This window comes from Equus asinus, chromosome 23 (genome assembly GCF_041296235.1).
Source record: "Equus asinus isolate D_3611 breed Donkey chromosome 23, EquAss-T2T_v2, whole genome shotgun sequence".
NCBI lineage: Eukaryota > Metazoa > Chordata > Mammalia > Perissodactyla > Equidae > Equus > Equus asinus.
The window spans coordinates 39559014-39582997 of NC_091812.1; the positions used below are offsets into that span (position 1 = coordinate 39559014).

Below are 23984 nucleotides of genomic sequence, written 5' to 3' on the forward strand. Positions count from 1 at the left end.
TGATAAATACAGGAGATAAAGGGACAATGCAATGAATATGAGTTTTTGTCCAAACTAATGAAGGCATATTTGTCTGAATAGAGAGAGAGAAGGAGGAGGAGAAGGAGGTGGAGGTAGAGGAGGAGGAGAAGGGAAAGAAGAAGGGAGGGAGGAGGGAGAGAGAGAGGTCTGATTAGAACTATGGTGAATTCTCTACCATCTCACATTATGGGGTTAAACAATTTCTTTGTCCAACTCTTGCTATTTTAATAAAGAATACACACAGAAAATTCGGGTACGGCATTTTTTTATACTGGAAAACTGGTTGAGACATGGTCAAACAGAACAATTGTTATTATTGGCTAATTTGTGTGGAATCAGGTCTGTTTCCAATGATTTTTTAATTTCTAAAAAGACCAAAGCGAAGAGAAGGAATAGTGACTCTTTCTATCTTGCTTGATTAGGAACGATAGGCTTCCTCACTTTATTTTCTAGTTTGTGTTCATGCTCCAGCCTAGAGTTTCGTTTGTATCTGTAAGACTTATTAATAATAAGCCATGCTGCCTTTATGGTTAATTAAATGATTCCAAGCAATATTTAACACTGTTTACTGAGGAAGATTTTGGACAAGGTAGACTGGTTAGTCACATATGACCAAAGTTAATGAGATGTCCTTTTCAATTTAAATGTTTACACTTATTATTGAAAATCTCAACCATATAGAAAAGGACAGTTAATGACACAATCAATTCCCAACTACCCATCACTTAGCTTCAAGGATTTTATCAGTTCATGCCCAACTTTGTTTCATAGGTAGTTCCACCTCTCCACTCACCTTCAGATTATTTTGAAGCAAAACTCAGACATCACATCATTTCAGCTGAGATATTCATTACTAATTTTCAGAAGAGGATAAATGATAATCAAGAGTCTAACCCAGGGGTTGGCCCAGTGGTGCAGTGGTTAAGTTCCCATGTTCCGCTTCGGTGGCCCGGGGTTCACCGGTTCAGATCCTGGGTGCGGACCAACGCACCACTTGTCAAGCCATGCTGTGGCAGGGGTCCCACATATAAAGTAGAGGAAGATGGGCACAGATGTTAGCTCAAGGCCAGTCTTCCTCAGCAAAAAGAGGAGGATTGGCGGCAGATGTTAGCTCAGGGCTAATCTTACTCAAGAAAAAAAAAATGAGTCTAACCCAGAAGCAAATACATCAGTTGCACATAACAAAAGTGTAATAAGGTTGAATGTTAAAGCATAGTAAAGAGTCATAAACTAAAGAAGTATCATCTTCAGTGAATATTACCATAGGCTCTTACGGAGGTCCCCAAATATTGGGAGTGGTGTGCTCAGAACAAAAATCTGGTCCCAGTACTGTCACGTCGTCATCAGAAGTCTGAATGTGTGAAGAGGTACGCAGGGCCTACTTTTAGTCTGGTGACTCAGAATGCCTTTCCTCCTAATCTTCCTGTCACTAGTCTTGGGACTCTGCCTGAAACTCCACATTACACATTACTCCCTTTGATTTGCCAGTACTGCAGGCCCCATTTAGAGCAGAACAAGTGGGACATTTTCAATCATTAGCAATTTAACTGTTTTACATAACTTTTTTTCTCATTACAAAAGTAACATGAGTTTATTATAGGGAATTTGGAAAATACAAAAAAAGCCCACAAAGAACATAAAAAGCACCCATAATCAGGGGTAAACACCAATATTTTAGTACATTTTCTTCCATTTTTTTTTCTAGGCACATATAGACTTTTTTTCATGAACACAGGATATTTAACATACTGTCTTTAATCTGCTTTCATTACTTCATAATATATAATGAACACACTTATATATGATTAAATATTCTTCCCCAACACAATTTTTTATTTTTGCAAAATGCTCCATTGTAAGGAAGGACTATGATTAATGTCTTTTCGAGGTCACTTAGACTATTTCCTCTTAGCTACAACTTTGTGGGGTACATTTTATTTTTTGAGGAAGATTAGCGCTGAGCTAACATCTGCCGCCAATCCTCCTCTTTTTGCTGAGGAAGACTGGCCTTGAGCTAACATCTGTGCCCATCTTCCTCTACTTTATATGTGGGACCCCTGCCACAGCATGGCTTGCCAAGTGGTGTCACGTCCGCACCCAGGATCTGAACCAGCGAACCCCGGGCCACCGAAGCGGAATGTGCAAACTTAACCGCTGCACCACCGGGCCAGCCCTACATGGGGTACATTCTTAAAGCTAAAATTCTGTACTTAGTGTTAATTTCCTTAGAAAATAATCACAGGAAAGAAATAGTTGGGGCCAAGGGTATCCATATTTTTCAGATCTCTTTTTTTTTTTAATGTAATCCCAACTACCCTTAGAAAAACTGCACCAAATTACATTCCCACCAACAGTTTATAAATGTACCTCGGTTTCCGTGCACCCTTACCAACATTACTTCATGTAATAAAAAAGCCCTGTTAGTTGATAGATGAAAACATGCACCTATTAACTTTCATTCATCAGTTTAGTCTTAGCTCAGAGTAGAGTTCAATCAGTTTGACTAGAGAGTGATGGTGATAGGGTAAGGGAAGGAGGAAGATCCAGGGCATGGAAATTGCTAGTGTATTTTACAAAGTAAAGTTAGAATATGATATCCGAAAGTTGGAAAATCCAGTCCATAAAGTTTCTATCACAATGGAAGGACTTTTAAGTAAAGGGTTGTGGAGAGTCAGATATTTCACTTTTTCCCCCCTAAAGGGGAGAAAGGCCCAGAGCGTCTCCTCCTCCCCCTCTCATCACCAGGAGCAACTGCCACAATTCAATTCAATTCAGTCTAAAGATCACCGGGTCTGTAGAAGAAAGGCCAGTTCTTTTCAGGCCATGTGACTTCAGGCATGTCCACCCCTCTGGTCATATTTCCTCATTAGGAAAGGGAGAATAACATCACACCATTACCTACTTTGAAGACTTACTGTGAAACTAAAGCAAGTCACACATTGGAAAATATTTTGAAACTTTAAGTGCTACAAAGGGGTATGGCAAGGGAATTAGATTCTGAAGTCCGCAAGTAAAGTTAACGCTGAGTGCAATAAAAATTACGTAGAAGTTCCTTAAATTGTGTACAAGCGCTGCAAGATGCTCACATTTAGGAGGTACATGAGAACAAAGAACCTCTGAAGGAGAGCTGGGACAAAACACTCTCAGTAAAATTGCCAGTGGAATTGCTGCACTGTAACTTTTTTCATTTCCTCTCTCTTTCTGCCAAGTGCATAACTGAATCTGAGCAAGTAAGATGAAAGTATGATGCAACTGTATTATTATTCTACAATTTTATATCGGCAACTCAAGAAACCTATCTGGGCTTATTTGCTTAACGGTGAAGTTCAGCTGGATCAGGTTTCATCCAGTGTTTCATCTGACAAATATTTTGAGTTTACTATTCTTACTACGTTCCAAGCTGCTGTGCTGGTTGTCGGAAAAAAACACCAGGAAGGAGGCACAGTCTGACCACAAGAGGCTGCGCGGTGAGGCAGTTTCAACTTTGATTTGAGGAATCCTGGGGTTCTTTGATCACCTTCTGGGGAACGTAGTGAATGTTTAGAAAAATTATAGAGTTACATATTTTGTTCTGAATTCCAGCTAAAATGCTACATCTAATAAGTATTAACTTTCTTTTTTACTCTTTATGTTGTTACTTTTCATGAGTTAACATTTTTTATAAACCTGGGCTAACTCAAATATTTTTTAATTGAAAAAGTAATATAAACATGGAAAATTTCAAACTGTACAAAAACGACAGACAACGAGAAGCAAGTCTTTTATTCCAGGTCCTCCTTCCCCTACTCCACACTCCATCTCCACTATTGCCGTCCTCTTCAGAGGTAATCATAGGGTCAATACTTTAAAAGAAACAGTTGTTGTTAAGGTGATCCCTGGGGTCCAAAACACCAAACTACAGAATCTCTAAAGTTCTTTCCAGCTCTAAAGTTAAGTCTGTCTTTTGCAGCATATCCTCTACCGAGGGTGGAAAAGAGACAGCCTCGCCTTGTCTAACATTACGGTTGGTAAAGGGACAGATGAATGCAAACTGAATTCAAAAATATACACTAGATTTAGAACTCCTAAAGGACAGAGGACGGCCCTCAAGCACTTTCATGGTAGGTGGTTTATTTACCGACTGAATAAAGGTGCCCTCTAGGATGTAAACTCCACGCGGGCAGGACCTTCACCACCAGCTTTCACAAAGTTCTTGGCACACAACAGGGACTCACCCGCCCAAGGACCCGACAGCTCAACACAAACGCCGTAGCGCGGAGCACAGGGCGAGGACTCGAGCGGGGAACGTCAGGTGACTCGAGCTTCTCTGCACCCCCTCCTCCCCGGCGTTGCAGCGCCGGGCCCGCCCCCACCAGAGGCCTCACCAATCCGAGAGGGAAGACAAATTTGGCTAGGCCAGGCGAGGGGCGTGTCCCACCGGCCGAGTCGCCTCGCAGCCGCGTCTAGCCCGGCTCAGCCCACATGCCTCCCGCTCAGGCGGTTGTCCCGCCCTCCCGGCCCTGACGGTACGCTCCAGATTGCAAGTGGGAGGTGCAGAGGAGCAAGCGCTGGGCAAAAGCGCATGCGTATTGACGCAGCGCGGCGGCCCCTGGCGAAGATTAGGGCGGAGCTTCAGAAAGCGGAGCGCAGGGGAGGGAGAAGTCTCCAGTGCGCGCGCGCAGGGCAGCCCTCTCCAGCCAGACCCACGCGGCGCGGCGTGGTGACGCCCGTGCGGCCCGAGGAAGGGGCGGGGCCGGGGCGGGTCTCCGCGCTCCTCCCGCCCCCTCCCCGGCCGGACTCTCCCTCCCACTCCCTCCCCCACACTGGGCCCCGTCAGCGCGGGGCTGCCTTCGTCGCTTAGCATCGCGTCGGCCCGGCCCGGCCCGGCCCGGCCAGCGGGCAGATGCCCCCAGCTGCCGCTGCCGCCGCCGCCGACTCGGCCGGTGGCGGTGTGGGAGGCAGGCGTCCGGCCCCGCGCCGCTGAGTGTGACGGACGGGGCCGGGGCCGCCGGGCGCCGCGGCGTCGGCGGCTCCGCGCGGATCATGTATTTCCTGAGCGGCTGGCCCAAGAGGCTGCTCTGGCCTCTGGGGAGCCCCGCCGAGGCGCCTTTCCACGTCCAGTCCGACCCCCAGAGGACTTTCTTCGCCGTGCTGGCCCCGGCCCGCCTCAGCATCTGGTACAGCCGCGTAAGTAGAGCCGCCCGCCGCCTCTCGCCGCTCCCTCCCGGGCGTCCGGCATCGTCCCGCCCCCAACTTCCACACGGAGTCCCGGACCCCTGCCCCTTCGCTCCAGCCCCACTCGTGTTCGCTGTCCGCGTCCTCGTTCCACCCGCTCGGCCGCATGTCCCCCCGGGTCCGGGCGCGTCCTCCGGCCGGGGCTCCGGGCTGGATGCAGTCGCTGCTGCCGAAAAGCCCTGCGCCTCCCCGCGTTGGACCGACCGCCGCGCGCAGTGCAGACCCCGCGCGTTCCCTCGGCCGAGCCCAGACTTGCCCTTCTCTCCCTTCCCCCATTCCCCGGGGAACAAATTTGTTTAAACTTCCCACAGTTGGAAACCTGGCCGCTGCTGTGTTCCCAGCCCTCGCTTGCTTTAAATTAGGTCGTTGTTTTGGAGTTAGGGAGAGCCTGTTGGGCTTTACCCGGTGCCAGAGTTTACAGGCGGTCATAACTTATTTCCAGCCACTGCAGCCAGAGTTCTTTATTTTTGACGAAGGGTCTGGTTATCCGAGTGTTCGCCTCACCCCTACATCTGCTCCCCACTTTCAGGCTAGTCCTTTTCTCTGCTGCTCCTGGGCTCTTGAGTAGAGAATTGTAGGGGGGTTAGGAGGAGCGGAAGTAGAACTCAGATCTGTCCGCGCTGCTCCGGGGTATTAACACTTGGAAATAATAAGATTTGGGGATATCATGAAACTGAGTTCTATTTTTGCTTTCTGTGAATCCTGGTTTTTGCTTTCTTGTATCTAATTACCGAGTAGATAAGAGAAAAACTTCAAAAATAAGTGGTGGACGGAAAACTCCCTATTTTCCGCGAACCCTGCTGTAGGTTTGTTTATAAAAACCTCAAAATAGAGTATAAAAGTGTTCTTGTTCTTTTTTTTTTTTCTAAGCAGGCAGTACTAATCGATGTCAGAGTGAAGTTTTTCTCTCTTCGAAGCTAACTTGGCTATGTAGAAATAGGTTGTGACCTTGGCTTGCTTAGATCTCTCTGAAATACCGGCTTTAGTTAAATTAATTAAAACCTCATATCTCTGGATCTGACCATTTGAATGTCTGTAAGGCCCTTAACTGTCCTCACACACAGCCCTGGTAATAGTGATGATGAGATTTAGATATTGCTGGTATCTCTTTTATATAACTACTGTAGTTAGGCTGCAAACAAGACTATTCGCTGTTAAATTTGGCTGGTTTAATTTTTTAAATAAATATCAAAACGAAATAAGTTGTTATAAAACCAGCAATGTGATTATACTGTCTGGTGCTTTATTGCATTTTCTTTTTTCTGGGGAGATTAGCCCTGAGCTAACATCTGTTGCCAATCTTCCTCTTTTTTTCCTCTCCCCAAAGCCCCAGTACATAGTTGTATGTTCTAGTTGTAAGTCCTGTGTGGGCTGCTGCCACAGCATGGCTACTGACAGAGGAGTGGTGTGGTTGACGGGGAACCCAAACAGGCTGCCAAAGCAGAGAGCACTGAACTTTAACACTAGACCATCAGGGCTGGCTCTTGATTGCATTTTTGAATGTGTATATTGTATCTTTAAAGCACATGCAGAAAAAATAACTAGAACTTGAATTTTAAATTGTCTTATTAACTTAGTATGTAATTTCAATCTAATGTAACAAATTGTTTGTAAAGCTTGAAATTTAACTTTCCTTATCTCTAAAAAGGCAAACTTAATTTTAGGCAGAACTGAACTAAAATGAGGGATGGATAGACCAGAAGCCTGTAGGCTCCTTTATTCTTTTGTAAAAGAAAAATTTCCTCAGCCTTGTTAGGAATATTGTGACTATTAAGAATATCCTTTTTTTTTTTTTTTTAATGCTGAGGAAGATTGGCCCCGAGCTAACATCTGTTGCCAGTGTTCCTCTGTTTTGTTTGAGGAAGATTCTCCCTGAGCTAACAGCTATGGCAGTCTTCCTCTGTTTTGTATTTGGGATGCTGCTGCAGCATGGCTTGATGAGTGGTGTATAAGTCCATGCCCGGGATCTGAACCCACCAACTCTGGAATGCTGAAGTGGAGCGTGCGAATTTAACCGCTGTGCCACTGGGCCAGTCTCAAGAATATCTGTTTTTTGCTTTTGGAGTTAGATACTATATACACCTAAGGCAGCCCTGGAATTTAAAACTACTCGTACTTATTTCCTTGAAACTCTCACCCTACACACAGATGGCTACTTTCTACAGAAGTCTTGGGGCCATTAGCATTAAGATCCACTGTGCAAAAAATTAGGTTTTAGGGAATCTACAGGTTCAGAAATATGAGGTGAAAGGAAATGCAGGAATACCTTAGGGAAGGCTGCATGGTACTGTGGGTTTATGAATGGCTAACCTTGATCTCGGGCATCAGCTTTGTCACTTTAAAAATCAAGTATTGGACCAGATGATTTTAAGGTTTATGATTATATAACTGGATGAATGGGAAACAGGTGCCAGACTTCAGCTTCCAGTCTCCTCTTTCTGGGATAGGCCTTTTTTCACTAAGTTTGAAAGTTTTTATTTTGATATTTTAATTTCTAAACTTACTGAAACTATGTAAGTTAAAATAAATTTAGGTTAACAGACTTCTTTTAAAAGTGAAAACACCTCTATCTAAATTGAGGAACTATCAGTTTTCCCCGCATAATTTAGAGTGAATTGGTTTAAAATGTTTGCATAAAAACATGAAAGCTTTGATTTTGGAGAGATTGTATATGCAAGTAATTTTATAGAATAAAGGGAATTTTGAAGATCTAAAGAAGGGTTTTATGGTGTTGAGGTCTTAAAAGCTGTTTGAGGGCATTTGAAGACAGGAAGAGACATGCTCAAAGAGATCAGAGGATATAGTAACACGATTTACTTACTCATGTTTTGTTAGGGCTCTCTCAGTAAGTTAAGTCACTTAGGAGGGATGCATTTTTTTTTTTTTTTGAGGAAGATTAGTCCTGAGCTAATGTCTGCTACCAGTCCTCTTTTGCTGAGGAAAGACTAGCCCTGAGCTAACATCTGTGCCCATCTTCCTCTACTTTATATGTGGGACGCCTGCCACAGCATGGCTTGACAAGCAGTGTGTAGGTCCACACCCAGGATCAGAACCCGCGAACCCTGGGCCCCTGAAGCAGAACGTGCAAACTTAACCACTGTACCACCAGGCTGGCCCCCAGGAGGGATACATTTTTAAAAAGAGAAAACTAGGGGGCTGGCCCCGTCGCCGAGTGGTTAAGTTCGCGCACTCCGCTGCAGGCGGCCCAGTGTTTCGTTGGTTTGAATCCTGGGCGCAGACATGGCACTGCTCATCAAACCACACTGAGGCAGCGTCCCACATGCTGCAACTAGAAGGACCCACAACGAAGAATATACAACTATGTACCGGGGGGCTTTGGGGAGCAAAAGGAAAAAAATAAAATCTTTTTTTTTTTTTTAAAAAAAGAGAAAACTAGCCTTGTGGAAGGAACGTACATTTAATAGTCTAACCTGGTTTTTTTAATGTCCAAAAGAATTGCTATCTGTAAAATGTTGATTAGTCACAAGACTATGGAAATATTAAAATAAAATCTCTTAAGAATAACTTGTGTACATTTTATGGGTCTTCTAGTGAACTTTTATGTACCTCTGATAGCTACTATATTACATACCCTAGGTAGCTATTTGGAATCCCAGTGTTATAGAATCGTATCTCTTCAAAATTCTTTTCTGTTTCCAAATTTGAGAAATATAGTATAGTGCTGTTTAGATGTGTTTATGAACAGAAAAGTTTCTGTAGATACTCACTTTGCCTTTTAATTTTATCGTGAGAGTGTAATTTGTTTTCATTGTAACATGTTGATGTAAATTTGCTTTCTCTACTTTGTAATTCTACTTAGGGAGTTCTAAAAATTACTCAAGAGTTTACTACAGGGATCATCCATATATTTTGGAACCCAAAAAAGGTTTGGTATGTATATGTTAGATTAGAGTAGAGGTGAGCAATTGATGATGTATTTCTGCCAAGGGGTATTGTAAAAGGACTAGTTTCAGCTTTGATGATGAAGCTGTTGTATAAAGCTGCCTGTTATGATTTATGATTGACATGAGTTTTGTATGAGATGGATTATGTTTTGTACTATACCAGAGAGCCTAGAATTATTCCTTTAATATACTGCTTAACTGTGAATATGAAAGTCTAAATATGTGAACCACAAAATGATACCTTAGGATGCTGTAATTCTAAATTAGTCTTACCTCAATTTTCAGGTCATTGATTATTTTAGATGTATAAATTACTCTCAGAAGTATTTTTGAACACCTCCTGTGAAAGATAGCATAAATAGGCAGTATATGAAAAGAATGAAGGGATGTGTTATATGTAACAAACATCCTTTCCAAAGATGTTAGTGCGTTCTTATGATAAATGAAAATTTTGTGTTATCCCTGCAAAGGTTGCTAATAAGAAGCTGAAATAGGCAAGTAACTACTGGGCTTATGAAATAAATTGTGTCTTTGAGTAACCCTGAGTAGAAACTTATGTTCTTGTTAGTGAATGATAATAGTGGAAAACAATGAGATAGACGTTCAAAGAAGGAAGTTGTAGGATCAGGTATATGGTTAACTGTGTGGCCTCAGGAAGGCCATTTAATTTGTGCGTACGTTTTTCCAAGTCTCCCATTTCTTATCTTTTCAGCTCTATTCTGTTTCTCACTACCTCCAGAGAGCCTTCCTTATAAATTCGTTGCTTGGGAAGTCTTTTAGGATTCATTGTGGATTAAAGAATAAAGTTCAAACTCCTTAGTTGGATATTAGAGACACTCCCCTCTTGGAAGGCTTTCTTTCCCCATCTCTGCCTGTCAGAATATTATCCATCCTTTATCCCCTTACAGCCATTAGAATGACAAAAATATCTAAAACTAATAGTAACGAATGTTGGAGAGGTTGTGGAGAAAAAGGAACCCTCATACACTGCTAGTGGGAATGCAAACTGGTGCAGCCACTATGGAAAACAGTATGGAGATTCCTCAAAAAATTAAAAATAGAACTACCATATGATCCAGCCATTCCACTACTGGTTATCTATCCAGAGAGCTTGAAGTCAGCAATCCCAAAAGTCCTATGCACCCCAATGTTCATCGCAGCATTATTTACAATAGCCAAGACATGGAAGCAACCTAAGTGCCCATCAACAGATGAATGGATAAAGAGGATGTGGTACATATATACAATGGAATACTACTCAGCTGCAAAACAGAACAAAATTATTCCATTTGCAATAACATGGATGGACCTTGAGGGAATTATATTAAGTGAAATAAGCCAGCTAGAGAAGGATAATCTGTGTATGACTCCACTCATATGAGGAATTTAAAAATGTGGACTAAGAACAGTTTAGTGGATACCAGGGGAAAGGTGGGGTGGGGGGTGGGCACAAAGGGTGAAGTGGTGCATTCATTTTGTTGATGAACTTCTGTTTATATTGTAAGTTTTCTTTACATGCTTTACTTCTTCAACTAGATTATAAGTTTCTGGAGGGCAGAAATGATCTTATTTTGTATTATCCATAATGCCTTGCACAAAGCAGGTGCTTACGTATTTTTTTTCTCCCCAAATCCCCCCAGTACATAGTTGTGTATTTTAGTTTTGAGTCCTCCCAGTTGTGGCATGTGGGACACCGCCTCACCGTGGCCTAATGAGTGGTGCCATGTCTGTACCCAGGATCCGAACTGGCGAAACCCTGGGCCGCCAAAGTGGAGCGCGTGAACTCAACCACTCGGCCATGGTGCCGGCCCGCTTAATAAATATTTTTAATGTAAATTAAAAATAAGTAAATTAATGAATTTAGAGTATCTCTGTCTTATGCATAGCACATAATTTTTTAAGGGCTTAATAATTGGAAGATTTTTAAATGTTGACATGTAATTTAAAAAATATGGTAGTACTAAATTACAACTTAAATTCAGAAAAACTTTTATTAGAGCTGTATAAGTGAAGGTGAATTAATACGTTTTTATAACATACACTCCAAATTACATTAGAAAAGTAGTACTTGTTATGCACGATAGCCAAGATGTAGAAACAACCTGTGTTTGTCAACAGATGAATGGATAAAGAAGATGTGGTATGTGTGTATATATATATATGCATATATATATATACACACACGATGGAATATTCTTCAGCCATGAGAAAGAAGGACATCTTGCCATTTGCAACAACATGGATGAAACTTGAGGGCCATTATGTTAAGTGAAATAAGTCAAATAAGTGAAAAAAAAGACATACTGTATGATATTACTTATATGTGGAATCTAAAAAAGCCGAATGCATAGAAACAGAGACTAGAGTGGTGGTACCCTGGTGGTTACCAGGGGATGGGGAGAGGGGGGAAAAGGGGAGATGTTGGTCAAAGAGTACAAACTTTTGGCTGTAAGATGAATAAGTTCTGGGGATCTAATGTACAGCATAGTGATTATAGTTAATAATACTGTATTATACGTTTGAAACTTGCTAAGAGAGATCTTAAGTGTTCTCACCACAAGAAAGAAATGGTAATTATGTGACGTGATGTTGGTGTTAGCTAACACTATGGTGGTAATAATTTTGCAAGTACAAGTGTATCAAGTCAACATGTACAACTTAAACTTACACAATGTTGTATGTCAATTATATCTCAATAAGCTGGAAAAAAAGAAAAGTACATGGCAAAAGGTCTTTCTATAATTATTACATAATCTGTAGTTTACCAAAACTTAAATTGTTGTACAGTCTTATAACCAGTTGAACTCCTGGTTCCAAGGATGCGTTTATATTGACAAGATCTGTGGAAAAAGGTCACATACAAAAAGAAGCAGTATAAACACATTTAAATAAAAACATTTCACCTATCTTCCGGTGCTTTTGAATCATTGACGTGATCCATGTCACGGGTAAACATTTATGCCAAGTTTGCTGTGGACTAGATGTTTTACATCATGGGAAACAAAGTTTCCTGAATTTAGGTTCTTTATGTGCCTCATTCATGGTTTTTGCCCTGTCCTCATAGTACTTATCCAATCTTTTTATTTTCTTTTGAGGAAGATTGGCCATGAGCTAACATCTGTGCCAATCTTGTCTCTATTTTGTATGTGGGCACTGCCACAGCATGCCTTGATGAGCAGTGTGGGTCAATGCCCAGGATCTGAATCTGCGTACCCCAGGGTGCCAAAGCAGAATGCATGAACTTAATCACCGCCCCTGATCTAACTTTTAAACTTGAAATTCTCTTCAAAATAAACTAATTTATATCTTTGCTGCAAATGGAAAGCTAGCACCACTTGGATGAATAGAGTGTTACTGTATGAGGGAATACAATGAAAACAATGTTTCAAAAATCTAGTTTCCAGCCAAAGGCTCTTGCCCTTTTCTTAAAAAGGGTACTTAGCAGATACATGAGTGGTGTTTAGAAGTAACTGAGCATCTCATACTGATTTCCTGCTTACCTTTAGGTAAGGATTGAAGAAGAATTGAAAAAATTTATTTTCTCACCATATGATTAAATATTTAATACAGTATTTGTGTCTTACCTAAAATGATGGTGTAGGAAGTACTGCATCAGAGTGTTCCATTTACTGCTAAAGCATTTATTATATAATTTATCAGATTAGAATAAATAAACTTACAATTTAAAAATATTTTTAAATATTCTAGAATTCAGACTTGACACAAAGTGAGACAGTTACTTAATTAAAATGTTTTCATTGACCAGTAAGCATCAATTGGTTGGAATCAAGGTATCTTACTTTTAAGTTCACTATAATTTCTGTACTTTGAGTTGCTCTCACAGACCTATCTGTTGCCCCAAGTTGTTTGCCTTATTTTAGTCATAAATCGTACTTAAATTTACATGCGAAAGTTTGGATATTATTGTTGATTCACAGTAGAATTTGCTGTGGCTTAATTTTCTAACAGCTCTATTGAGAGTATAAAATACCTCTATCGTAAGTGTATAATGATTATTAGTAAATTTACAGAGTTGTGAACCATCATCACAATCTAGTTTTAGAACATTTGTAGCAACCCAAAAAGTACTATGTCCATTTACAGTCAACCTCTGCTCCCACTTTAGCCCCAAGAAATCATTGGCCTGCGTTTTGTCCCTTTAGATTTGGCTTTTCTGGGAATTTCATATAAATCATATAATATGTGATCTGTTGTTCTTGGTTTTTACTTAGCATAATGTTTTTGTAGTACTCCTTTTTATTACTATTATTCCATTGTTTGGATATACCACATTTTTAAAATTTATTCACCAGTTAATGGGTATTTGGATTGTTTCTAATTTGGGGCCATTATGAATAATGCTGCTATAAACATTTATGTATGCGTCTTTCTCTGGATATATATTATCGTTTCTTGTGGAGAGGTGCCTAGGAGTGGAACTGCTCAGCCGTATGCTAAGTTTATGTTTAGCTTTTTAGGAAACTGCCAAAATGTTTCAAAGTAGCTGTAGCATCCTACATCTCCATCAGCAGTGTATGAAGGTTTGTTTCTCCACGTCCTTATCAGCACTATGTATTGATAGTCTTTTTTATTGTAGCCATTTTAGAGGGTTTGTAGTGGTATCTCATTGTGGCTTTAATTTGTATTTTCCTAATGACTAAAAATGTCTAGCATCTTTTCATGTGCTTATTATTAGCCTTTTGTATATGTTATTTGGTGAAGTGGCTATTCAAACCTTTTGTCTATTTTTTTCTTTTTTTAATTGAAGTATTTGTTTTATTGTAAGAGTTATTTTTATGTGTTTCAGATACAAGTTCTTTGTCAGATATATGATTTGCATATATTTTATCAGTCTGATTTGTCTTTTCAGTCTCTTACTGGTGTCTTTTGGAGAGCAAAAGTTTAATTTTGGTGAAGTCTAGCTTATTTTTTTTGCTTTATGAATTATGCTTTTTGTATCTTATTTGAGAAACCTTTGGCCTATCCAAGGTCACAAGCATCTTTTATGTTTTCTCTTTTTTTTTTTTTTAAGATTGGCACCTGAGCTAATATCTCTTGCCAATCTTACTGTTTTTCCTCCTTTTCCCCAAAGCCCCCAGTACATAGTTGTATATTCTAGTTGTAGGTGCTTCTGGCTCTGGTGTGTGGGACACCGCCTCAGCATTGCTTGATGAGCAATGCTAGGTCTATACCTAGGATCTGAACCTGCAAAACTCTGGGTCGCTAAAGCGGAGCATGTGAACTTAACCACTCAGCAGTGGGGCTGACTGTTATGTTTTCTTTTATAAATTTTATAGTTTGAGCTCTTATACATACTGTTTGGAGTTGACTTTTATGTGTTGTGTGAGGTAAAGATCTAAGTTCAGGGGCTTTTTTTCCCCCCACATATCGATCCAGTTGTTTTAGCACTATTTTTTGGAAAGACTTTTTTCACTATTGAATTGCGTTGGCACCTTTGTCAAAAATCAGTAAGGATTTATTTCTGTATTTTCTGTTCTGTTCTGTTGATTGATATGTCTCTCACCATGCAAGCATTGCACTGTAGCTTTACAGCACATTTAGAAATTGGGTGGTGAAAGTCTTACTTTTTGTTTTCAAAATTATTTTTCCTGTTCTAGATCCTTTGCGTTTTCATGTAGATTTTAGGATGGTCTTGTCAATTTGTACAGAAAACATCTTGCTGGGATTTTCAGGGGATTGCACTAAATCTGAAGATCAGTAGGGGAGAACTGCCATCTTAACAAGTCGGAATTTTCCAATCCATAAACATGTAGTGTCTCTCGATTTATTTAGATCTTAAAAAATTTCTCTTAGCAATATTTGCTAGTTTTTAGAGTACAGATCTTTCACTTTGTTAAATAAAATATTTGGCAATAAATTTATCTTTTATGATACTGTTGAGAGTGTCATTGTTAATTTCATTTTCAGATTGTTACTGAAATATAGATGTAAAATTGACTTTTACATATTGCTGTCCTGCAGCCTTGCCAAAACTTGTTTGTTGTAGTGGTTATTTGTAGCTAGAACTAATAAGCAAGTTCAGCAAAGTTGCAGGACACAGAATCAAGACACAAGAATCAGTTGCATTTGTGTACAATAACAGTGATTATCCAAAAATAAAGTTAAGAAAACAATTCCATTTACAATAGCATTAAAAAGAATAAAACACTTAGGATTAAATTTAACTAAGGAGGTGAAAGACTTGTATGCTGAAAATTATAAAACATTGCTGAAAGAGAATAAAGAGGATGCAAATAAGTGGAAAGACATCCCACATTTATGGACTGGAAGACTTAGTATTGTTAAGATACTAGTACTACCAAAGTGATCTACAGATTCAGTGAATCCCTGTAGCGTTTTTTGCAGAAAAGTAAAAACCCATCCTAAAATTAATATGAAATCTCGAGACTCCCTTCATCAGTCTAGCAAAAACTTTATGAATTTTGTAGATCTTTTCAGTGAACCAACTTTTGGTTTTATTGATCTTAGTCTATTTTCTGTTTTATTGATTTCTGCCCTGACTTTTAAAATTATTTTCTTTCTTCTGGTTGCTTTGGGTTTAATTTGCTTTACTTTTGCTAGGTTGGGAGCTTAGATTATTAATTTGAGACATTTCTTCTTTTTTTAGTTTAGGCATTTTAAGCTCTAAGTTTTCTTCTAAGCACTGCTTTAGCTGTATCCCATAACTTTTTTTTTCTTTGAGCAGTTTTAGATTTACAATAAAATTGAGAGGAAGGACATAGATTTTTTACATATTCTCTCCTCTCACACATGCATAGCCACCCCCCATTATCAACATTATTCAGCAGAATGGTATATTTTTTTACCAAGGATGAACCTACATTGGCACATTATAATTACCCAAAGTTCATAGTCTACCTAAGAGTTCACTCTTGGTGTTGTGTGTTCAGTGGTTTTGGACAAATATATGATGATGCATATCCATCATTGTAATATACAAAATGTCTTCCCTACTCTTAAAATCCCCTGTGCTCTGCCTATTCATCTCCCTTCCTCCGCTGCTAACCCTTTTTCTTGTTTTTGTTTTTGGGTGAGGAGGATTGGCCCTGAGCTAACATCTATGCCAATCTTCCTCTCTTTTGTCTGTGGGATGCCACCACATCAAGGCTTGATGAGCAGTGTGTAGGTCCATGCCCAGGATCTGAACCTGCGAACCCTGGGCCTCCAAAGCAGAGTGCATAAACCTAACCTGTACACCACCAGGCCGGCCTCCTCTGCTAACTTTTTTTTTTTAATGTTTTCTTTTAAAGATTTTATTTTTCTGTTTTCTCCCCAAAGCTCCCCTGGTATGTAGTTGTGTATTTTTAGTTGTGGCATGTGGGATGCTGCCTCAGCATGGCCTCATGAGCAGTGCCATGTCCACACCCAGGATCCAAACTGGTGAAACCCTGGGCCACTGAAGCGGAGCGTGCGAACCTAACCACTCAGCCACAGGGCCGGCTCCCTCTGCTAACTTTTGACAGTTGCAATTCTGTTTTCCTTCAGTTAGTTTTCAAGATTTGTTTAACCATTTCTTTGAATCATAGAAGTGAATGGTTTAATTTCTAAATATTTGAGAATTTCCCAAATTCTTTGTTATTGATTTCTAACTTAATTCCATTGTGGTTGGAGAACATATTTTGAATGATTTTTGTTCTTTTAAGGTTAAGATCTGTTTTACGGATTAGTATATAGTTTGTGTAAGAGAATGTTCTATGTGCATTTATAAAGAATGTGTATTTTCCTATTGACATAGTGTTGTCTAAATGTTAGGTTAAATTGGTTGACATGGTTGTTCAAGTCTTCTGTATTGTTGCTAATGTTCAGTCTAGTTCTGCTAGTTCTTGGGAGTGGAGACTGAAATCTCCAACTCTATTGTTGAATTGTCTGTTTCCTTTTTCAGTTTTCTCGGCTTTTGCTTCATGTATTTTTGGGCTGCGTTGTTAGGTTTCTATATATTTATAGTTATCTCTTTCTTTGGTATTGACCCTTTTATCATTATGAAATGTCCTTCTCTCTACTAATGTTTCTTTTCTTAAAGTGTACTTTGTTTTATATTAATATTGCCACTACAGTTCTCTTATGATTACCACTTGTGTGACATCTTTTCCATCCTTTTACTTTCAAATTATTTACATCTTTGAATCAGAAACGTCTTGTATAGACAGCATATATTTATATCTTGCTTTGTTTTTTTTTTTTTTTTAAATGCAGCCTGATGATCCCTGCTTTTTGATTGGAGTGTTTAGTCCATTCACATATAAAGAAATTATTGATGTTGTTGGATTTACATTAACTGTTTTACTGTTTGTTTTGTATCTCTCTCATGTCTTTTGTTTACCTGTTACTCTTTTAATTGCTTTGATTTCTTGACCTTACTTTTTGAGTTATTTTAATAATTGTTGCTCTAGCAATTACAAAATGCATCTTACTACAGAATACTTTAGGTTAATACTGACTTTGGTCTGGTAAAATATAGCAGTTTTTTCAGCCGTCTTATCTTTTCATGTTTTTAATGTGGTAAAATATGCATGACATAAAATTACCATTTTGTTTATTTTTATTATTTTTTTTTGTGAGGAAGATTAGCCCTGAGCTAACATCTGTGCCAGTTGTCCTCTACTTTGTATGTGGGATACCTCCAGAGCATGGCTGATGAGTAGAGTAGGTCTGCACCCGGGATCTGAACTTGCGAAACCGGGCTGCCAAAGCAAAGCATGCAGAACTTTAGCCACTTGGCCATGGGGCCGGCCCCCTAATAATTCTTATATGTATAGTTCTCTGTCATTAAGTATATGCACATTATTGTGCAACCATCACCACTGTCTATTTTCAAAACATTTTTCGTCTTTCCAACTTGAAACTCCATACCCAGTAAACAGTAAATCCCCATTTTCCCCTCCTCCCAGCCTCTGGCAACCACGTTCTACTTTCTTTCTCTATGAATTTGACTCTTGTGGAAACACAATATTTGTCCTTTAGTGATAGACTTATTTCACTTAGCATGTGTTCAGGGTTCTTCTGTATTATAGTGTGTACCGAAAGTTGCTTCCTTTTTTAAGATTGAATAATATTCCATTGTATGTACCTGTTATATTTATCTATGCATCCATTGATGGACACTTGGGTTCCTTCCACTTTTGGGTGATTGTGAATAATCTTGCTGTGAACATTGGTGTATAAATATCTGTTTGAGTCCCTGCTTTGATTCTTTTGCATATATACAGGCATATACCTCAGAAATATTGCCAATTTGGTTCCAGGCCACCACAATAAAGCAAGTATCTCAATACAGCGAGTGACATGAATTTTTTGGCTTCCCAGTGCATATAAAAGTTTTTACACTATACTATAGCCTATGAAGTGCAGAATACCATTAGGTCTAAAAGAACAATGTACGTACCTTAATTAAAAAATTCTTTGGGGCCAGCCCCATGGCTGAGTGCTTGAGTTCGCATGCTTCACTTGAGCGGCCCAGGATTTTGCTGGTTCTGATCCTGGGCATGGACGTAGCACTGCTTATCAAGCCATGCTGAGGTGGTGTCCCACACAGCACAACTAGAAAGACTTAGAACTAGAATATACAACTATGTATTGCGGGGCTTTGGGGAGAAGAAGAAGAAGAAAAAAAATAGATGTTAGCTCAGGGCCAATCTTTAAAAAAAGAATTCTTTATTGCGAAAAAATGCTAAACATCATTTGACCCTTCAGCAAGTCATGATCTTCTTGTTGGTGGAGGGTGTTGCCTCGGTATTGATGGTCGCTGACTAATCAGAGTGTTTGGTTGCTGAAGGTTGGGGCGGCTGTGGCAGTTTCTTAAAGTAAGACGACAATGAAGTTTGCTCCATCAACTGACTCTTCCTTTCATGAGTGACTCCTCAGTAGCATGTGGTGCTGTTTGATGGCATTTTACCCACAGTGGGACTTCTTTCCAAATTGGAGTCATTGCTCTCAAACCCTGCTGCTGCTTTATCAACTAAGTTTATGTAATGTTCCAAATCCTATGTTGTAATTTTGGCAATGTTCATAGCATTTTCACCACGAATAGATTCCATTTCAAGAAACCACTTTCTTTGCTCATCTGTAAGAAAGAATTCCTCATCTGTTAAAGTTTTATCATGAAATTGCAGCAGTTCAGTCACATCTTCAGGCTCCCCTTCTAATTCTAGTTCTCTTGCCATTTCCACCTCATTTGCAGTTACTTCTTCCACTGAAATCTTGAATCCTTCAAAGTCTTCCATGAGAGTTGGAATCAACTTCTTCCAAACTCCTGTTGATGTTGGTATTTGACCTTTTCACGTGAATCACGAATGTTCTTAGTGGCATCTAGAATGGTGAATCCTTTCCAGAGGTTTTCAGTTTACTTGGTCCAGATCCATCAGCGTAATCACTATGACAGCTGTAGACTTATGAAATATATTTATTAAACAATAAGACTTGTAAGTCAGAATTATTCCTTGATCCATGGGCTGCAAAATGGATATTGTGTTAGCAGGCAAGAAAACAACATTAATCTTGTTGTACATCTCCATCAGAGCTCTTGGATAACCAGGCACATTGTCAATGAGCAGAAATATTTTGAAAGGAATCTTTTTTTCTGAGCAGTAGGTTTCAACAGTAGGCTTCAAATATTTGGTAAGCCATGTGGTAAACAGATGTGCTGTCATCCAGGCTTTGTTCCATTTATAAAGCACAGGCAGAGTTAGATTTAGCATAATTCTGAAGGGGCCTAGAATTTTCAGAATGTTAAATGGGCATAGGCTTCAACTTAAAGTCACCAGCTGTGTTAGCCCCTAACGAGAGTCAGCTTGTCCTTTGAGGCCTTGAAGGCAGGCATTGACTTCTATAGCTGTGAAAGTCCTAGATGGCGTCTTCTCCCAATATAAGACTGTTTCATCTACATCGAAAATTTGTTGTGTAGTCTAGTTATCTGCATTAATTAGCTAGATCTTCTGGATAACATACTGCAGCTTCTACATGAGCACTTGCTGTTTCACCTTGCACTTTTATGGTGAGATGCTTGCTTTTCTTAAACCTCATCAATCAACCTTTCCTAACTTCATACTTTTCTTCTGCAGCTTCCTCACCTCTGTTAGCCTTCATAGAATTGAAGAGAGTTAGGGCTTTGCTCTGGGTTAGGCTTTGGCTTAAAAGAATGTTGCGGCTGGTTTGATCTTTTATCCAGACCACTAAAACTTTCTTCATATCAGCAGTAAGGCTGTTTCACTTTCTTATTATTTGTGTGTTCACTTGAGTAGCACTTTTGATTTCCTTCAAGAACTGTTCCCTTACATTCACCACTTGGCTAATTGGTGCAAGAGGCATAGCTTTCAGCCTAACTCAGCTTTCGACATGCCTTTCTCACTAAGTTTAATCGTTTTCAGCTTTTGATTTAAAGTGAGAGATTGTGACTCTTTCTTTCACTTGAACACCTCGAGGCTGTTGTAGGGTTATTAATTGGCCTAATTTCAATATTATTGTATCTCAGGGACTAGAGAGGCCTGAGGAGAGGGAGAGAGACAGGAGAACAGCTGATTGGTGGACCAGTGAGAACACATACATTTATTGATTGCCATCTGATGTGGACATTGTGGTGTCCCAAAACAATTACAGTAGTCACGTCAAAGATCACTGATCACTGTGACAAATATAACAATAATGAAAAAGCTTGAAATATTGCAGAATACCAAAATGTGATACAGAGACGCAAAGTAAGAAAATGCTGTTAGAAAAATGGCCAGTAGACTTACTTGATGCAGGGTTGCCACAGACCTTCAATTTGTAAAAAAAACCAAAAAAAACAAAAAAACCCCCCAAAAAACCCCCATTATCTGCGAAGTGCAATAAAGCAAAGCACAATTAAATGAAGTATGCTTGTACCCCAAAGTGGAATTGCAGGGTCATATTGTAATTCTATGTCTTGAAAAATTGCTATTTTTTTTTTTGAGAAATGAATGTACCGTTTTCACAGTGGCTGCACCATTTTACAGTCCCACAAGCGATTCATGAGGGTTCCAATTTCTCCATATTCTTGCTAAGGCTTGCTCTTTTCTGTTTTTTCGATGATAGCCATCCTGAAAGGTGTCAAGTACTGTGCTTGTGGTTTTGATTTGCATTACCCTAACTACAAGTCATGTTGAGTACCTTTTATTGTCCCTTTGTATATCTTTTTTGGAGAACTATCTGTTCAGATTTTGCTCATTTTTAAATTGGGGTGTCTTTTTGCTGTTGAGTTGTAGGAGTTCTTTATATATTCTAAATGTCAGTTCTTTATCATATATGTATATTTTGCAAATATTTTCTTATGTAGATTGCCTTTTCACTCTGTTGATAGTGTCCTTTGATGTCCAAAAGTTTTTAATTTTGATCAAGTCCAACTTAAATGTTTTTTCTTTTGTTCCTTGTCCTTTTGGTATTATATCCAAGAAGTCATTATCAAATCCAAAGTTGTGAAGTTTTTGCCGTGTGTTTTCTTCTAAGGGTTTTATAGTTTTAGTTCTTATGTTTAGGTCCATGATATATTTTGAATTAATTTTTCTATATAGTGTAAGATAAGCATCAAATTTGATCTTTTTTGCATATGGCTATCCAGTTTTCCCAGTGCTATTTGTTGAAAAGAATGTCCTTTGCCTACATTGAATCGTCTTGGAGCCCTTGTCAAAAGTCAGTTAACTATATACACAAGGATTTTTCCTGGGCTCTCTTGTATTCTTTTGTTCTATATGCCAGTCTTTATGCCAGTGTGGTACTGTTATAATTACCATAATTTTGTAGTAAGTTTTGAAATCAGAAAGTGTGAGACCTCTGACTTTGCTCTTTTTCAGATTGTTTTGGCTGTTTGTGGTCTCTTGAGATTTCATATTAGTTTTAGGATGAATTTTCATATTTCTGCAAAAAATAAATGGCATTGAGATTTTGATAGGGATTGTGTTGAATCTGTAAATGGCTTTGGGTAGTGTTGACATCTTAATATTGTCTTATAATCCATGAACATGGGATGTCTTTTCATTTATCTGCATTTTCTTATTTCAGCAACATTTTGTGGTGTTCAACTTATGTATTTTGTTTTCTTGGTTAAATTTAATTCTAATTATTCTTTTTGATGCTTGTTGATGATTCTGTAAATTGAATTGTTTTCTTAATTTCATTTTTGGATGTTCATTATTACATAGAAATGCAACTGATTTTTGTGTGTTAATATTCTAGTCTACTAATGTTATCGCTTTCAACAGTTTTGTGTAGAATCACTAGGGTTTTTTACATGTAAGATCATGTTATTGGAGAACAGAGATAATTTTACTTCTTTTCCAGTTTGGATGCCTTTTATTTCTTTTTCTTGCTAATTTCTCTAGTTAGGACTTCCAGTACTATTTTGAGTGGAAGTGGTGAAGGTGAGCATCCTTGTTTGACTTTAGAAGAAAACCTTTTCAGTTTTTCATCATTGAGTATGACGTTGGTTGTAGGTTTATTTATATATGGCTTTTGTTATGTTGAGGTGGTTTCTTTTTATTCCTAGTTTGTTGAATGTTTTTATCATGAAAGGGTGTTGAGTTTTGTCAGATGCTTTTTCTGAATCAACTGAGATGGTCATGTGTTTTTCCTTCATTCTGTTATTGTGGTGTATTACATTAATTGATTTTCGTGTATTGAATCATTCTTGCATTCCAGGAATAAATCTCACTGGTTATGGTTTATAATCCTTTTTAATATGCTGTTGGGGTCTGGCCTTGTGGCCGAGTGGTTAAATTCGCACATTCCGCTTCTGTGGCCCAGGGTGTCTCTGGTTTGGATTCTGGGCGCGAACATGGCACCACTTGTCAGGCCATGCTAAGGCAGCGTCCCACATGCCACAACTTGAAGGACCCACAACTAAAAAACATACAACTACGTACCAGAGGAATTTGGGGAGAAAAAGCAGAAAAAAAATATACTATTGAATTTGGTTTGTGAGTGTTTTGTTGAGGACTTTTGCATCTATGTTCTTCAGGGATATTGACCTGTTTTATTTTTTTATTTTTATTTTTTGACTGAGAAAGATTGGCTCTGAGCTAACATCTGTTTCCAATCTTCCTCTTTTTTTTCCTCCCCAAAGTCCCAGTGCATAGTTGTATATTTTAGTTGTAAGTCCTTCTAGTTCTTCTGTGTGAGCTGCCACCACAGCATGGCTACTGACAGACAAATGGGTGATCTTGCACCCAGGAACTGAACCTGGGCCACCAAAGCAGAGCAAGGCCAAACTTTAACCAATAGGCCATCAAGGCTGGCTCTTTTTTTTCTCTTGTAGTGTCTTTGTATGGCTCTAGTATGACAGTAATGCTGGCCTTACAGAATGAATAAGTGTTCCATCTTCAATTTTTTTGGAAGAGTTTGAGGAGGGTTGGTGTTAACGTTTCTTTAAATATTTGGTAGACATATGATCCAGCTATTTCACTGCTGGGTATTTATCCAAAGAACTTGAAAACACAAAGGCATAAAGATACTTGCACCCCTATGTTCCTTGCGGCATTATACACAATAGCCAAGGCTTGGAAGCAACCTAGGTGCCCATCAAGGGACGAATGGATAAAGAAGATGTGGTATTTATACACGATGGACTATACTCAGCCATAAGAAATGACGAAATCCGGCCATTTGTGACAACATGGATGGACCTTGAGGGTATTATGCTGAGTGAAATAAGTCAGAGGGAGAAAGTCAAATACCATATGATCTCACTCATAAGTAGAAGATAAAAATGACAAAAAAAAAACCCAACCACATAGCATTGGAGATTAGACTGGTAATTACCATTGGGGAAGGGGGCAGGGGGGAGGGCAAAAGGGGTGATTAGGGTCACATGGAGGG

At 39.2% G+C, this 23984-nt stretch overlaps 1 protein-coding gene and 1 long non-coding RNA gene across 4 annotated transcripts in view; one reads left to right on the forward strand and one right to left on the reverse strand.

Annotated features, from left to right (window-relative positions):
- LOC106843628 (uncharacterized) overlaps window positions 1-4330 on the reverse strand; it is a 37278-nt gene extending 32948 nt beyond the window's left edge. The window contains exon 1 of the long non-coding RNA XR_011497592.1: window positions 4236-4330. This is a non-coding gene — a long non-coding RNA (uncharacterized lncRNA). The remainder of the gene's footprint in view (window positions 1-4235) is intronic.
- A 496-nt stretch (window positions 4331-4826) lies between these two features.
- The window catches only part of RIC1 (RIC1 homolog, RAB6A GEF complex partner 1), a 143968-nt gene continuing 124810 nt past the window's right edge, over window positions 4827-23984 (forward strand). For 2 of the 3 annotated variants that reach the window (XM_014860737.3, XM_014860738.3), the window contains exon 1: window positions 4895-5187. In XM_014860737.3, the coding sequence (XP_014716223.2) occupies window positions 5044-5187 (144 nt within the window). In that variant the 5' untranslated portion in view covers window positions 4895-5043. Of the gene's footprint in view, window positions 5188-23984 lie in introns of all 3 variants that reach the window. The other variant, XM_014860736.3, reaches the window with a different exon arrangement.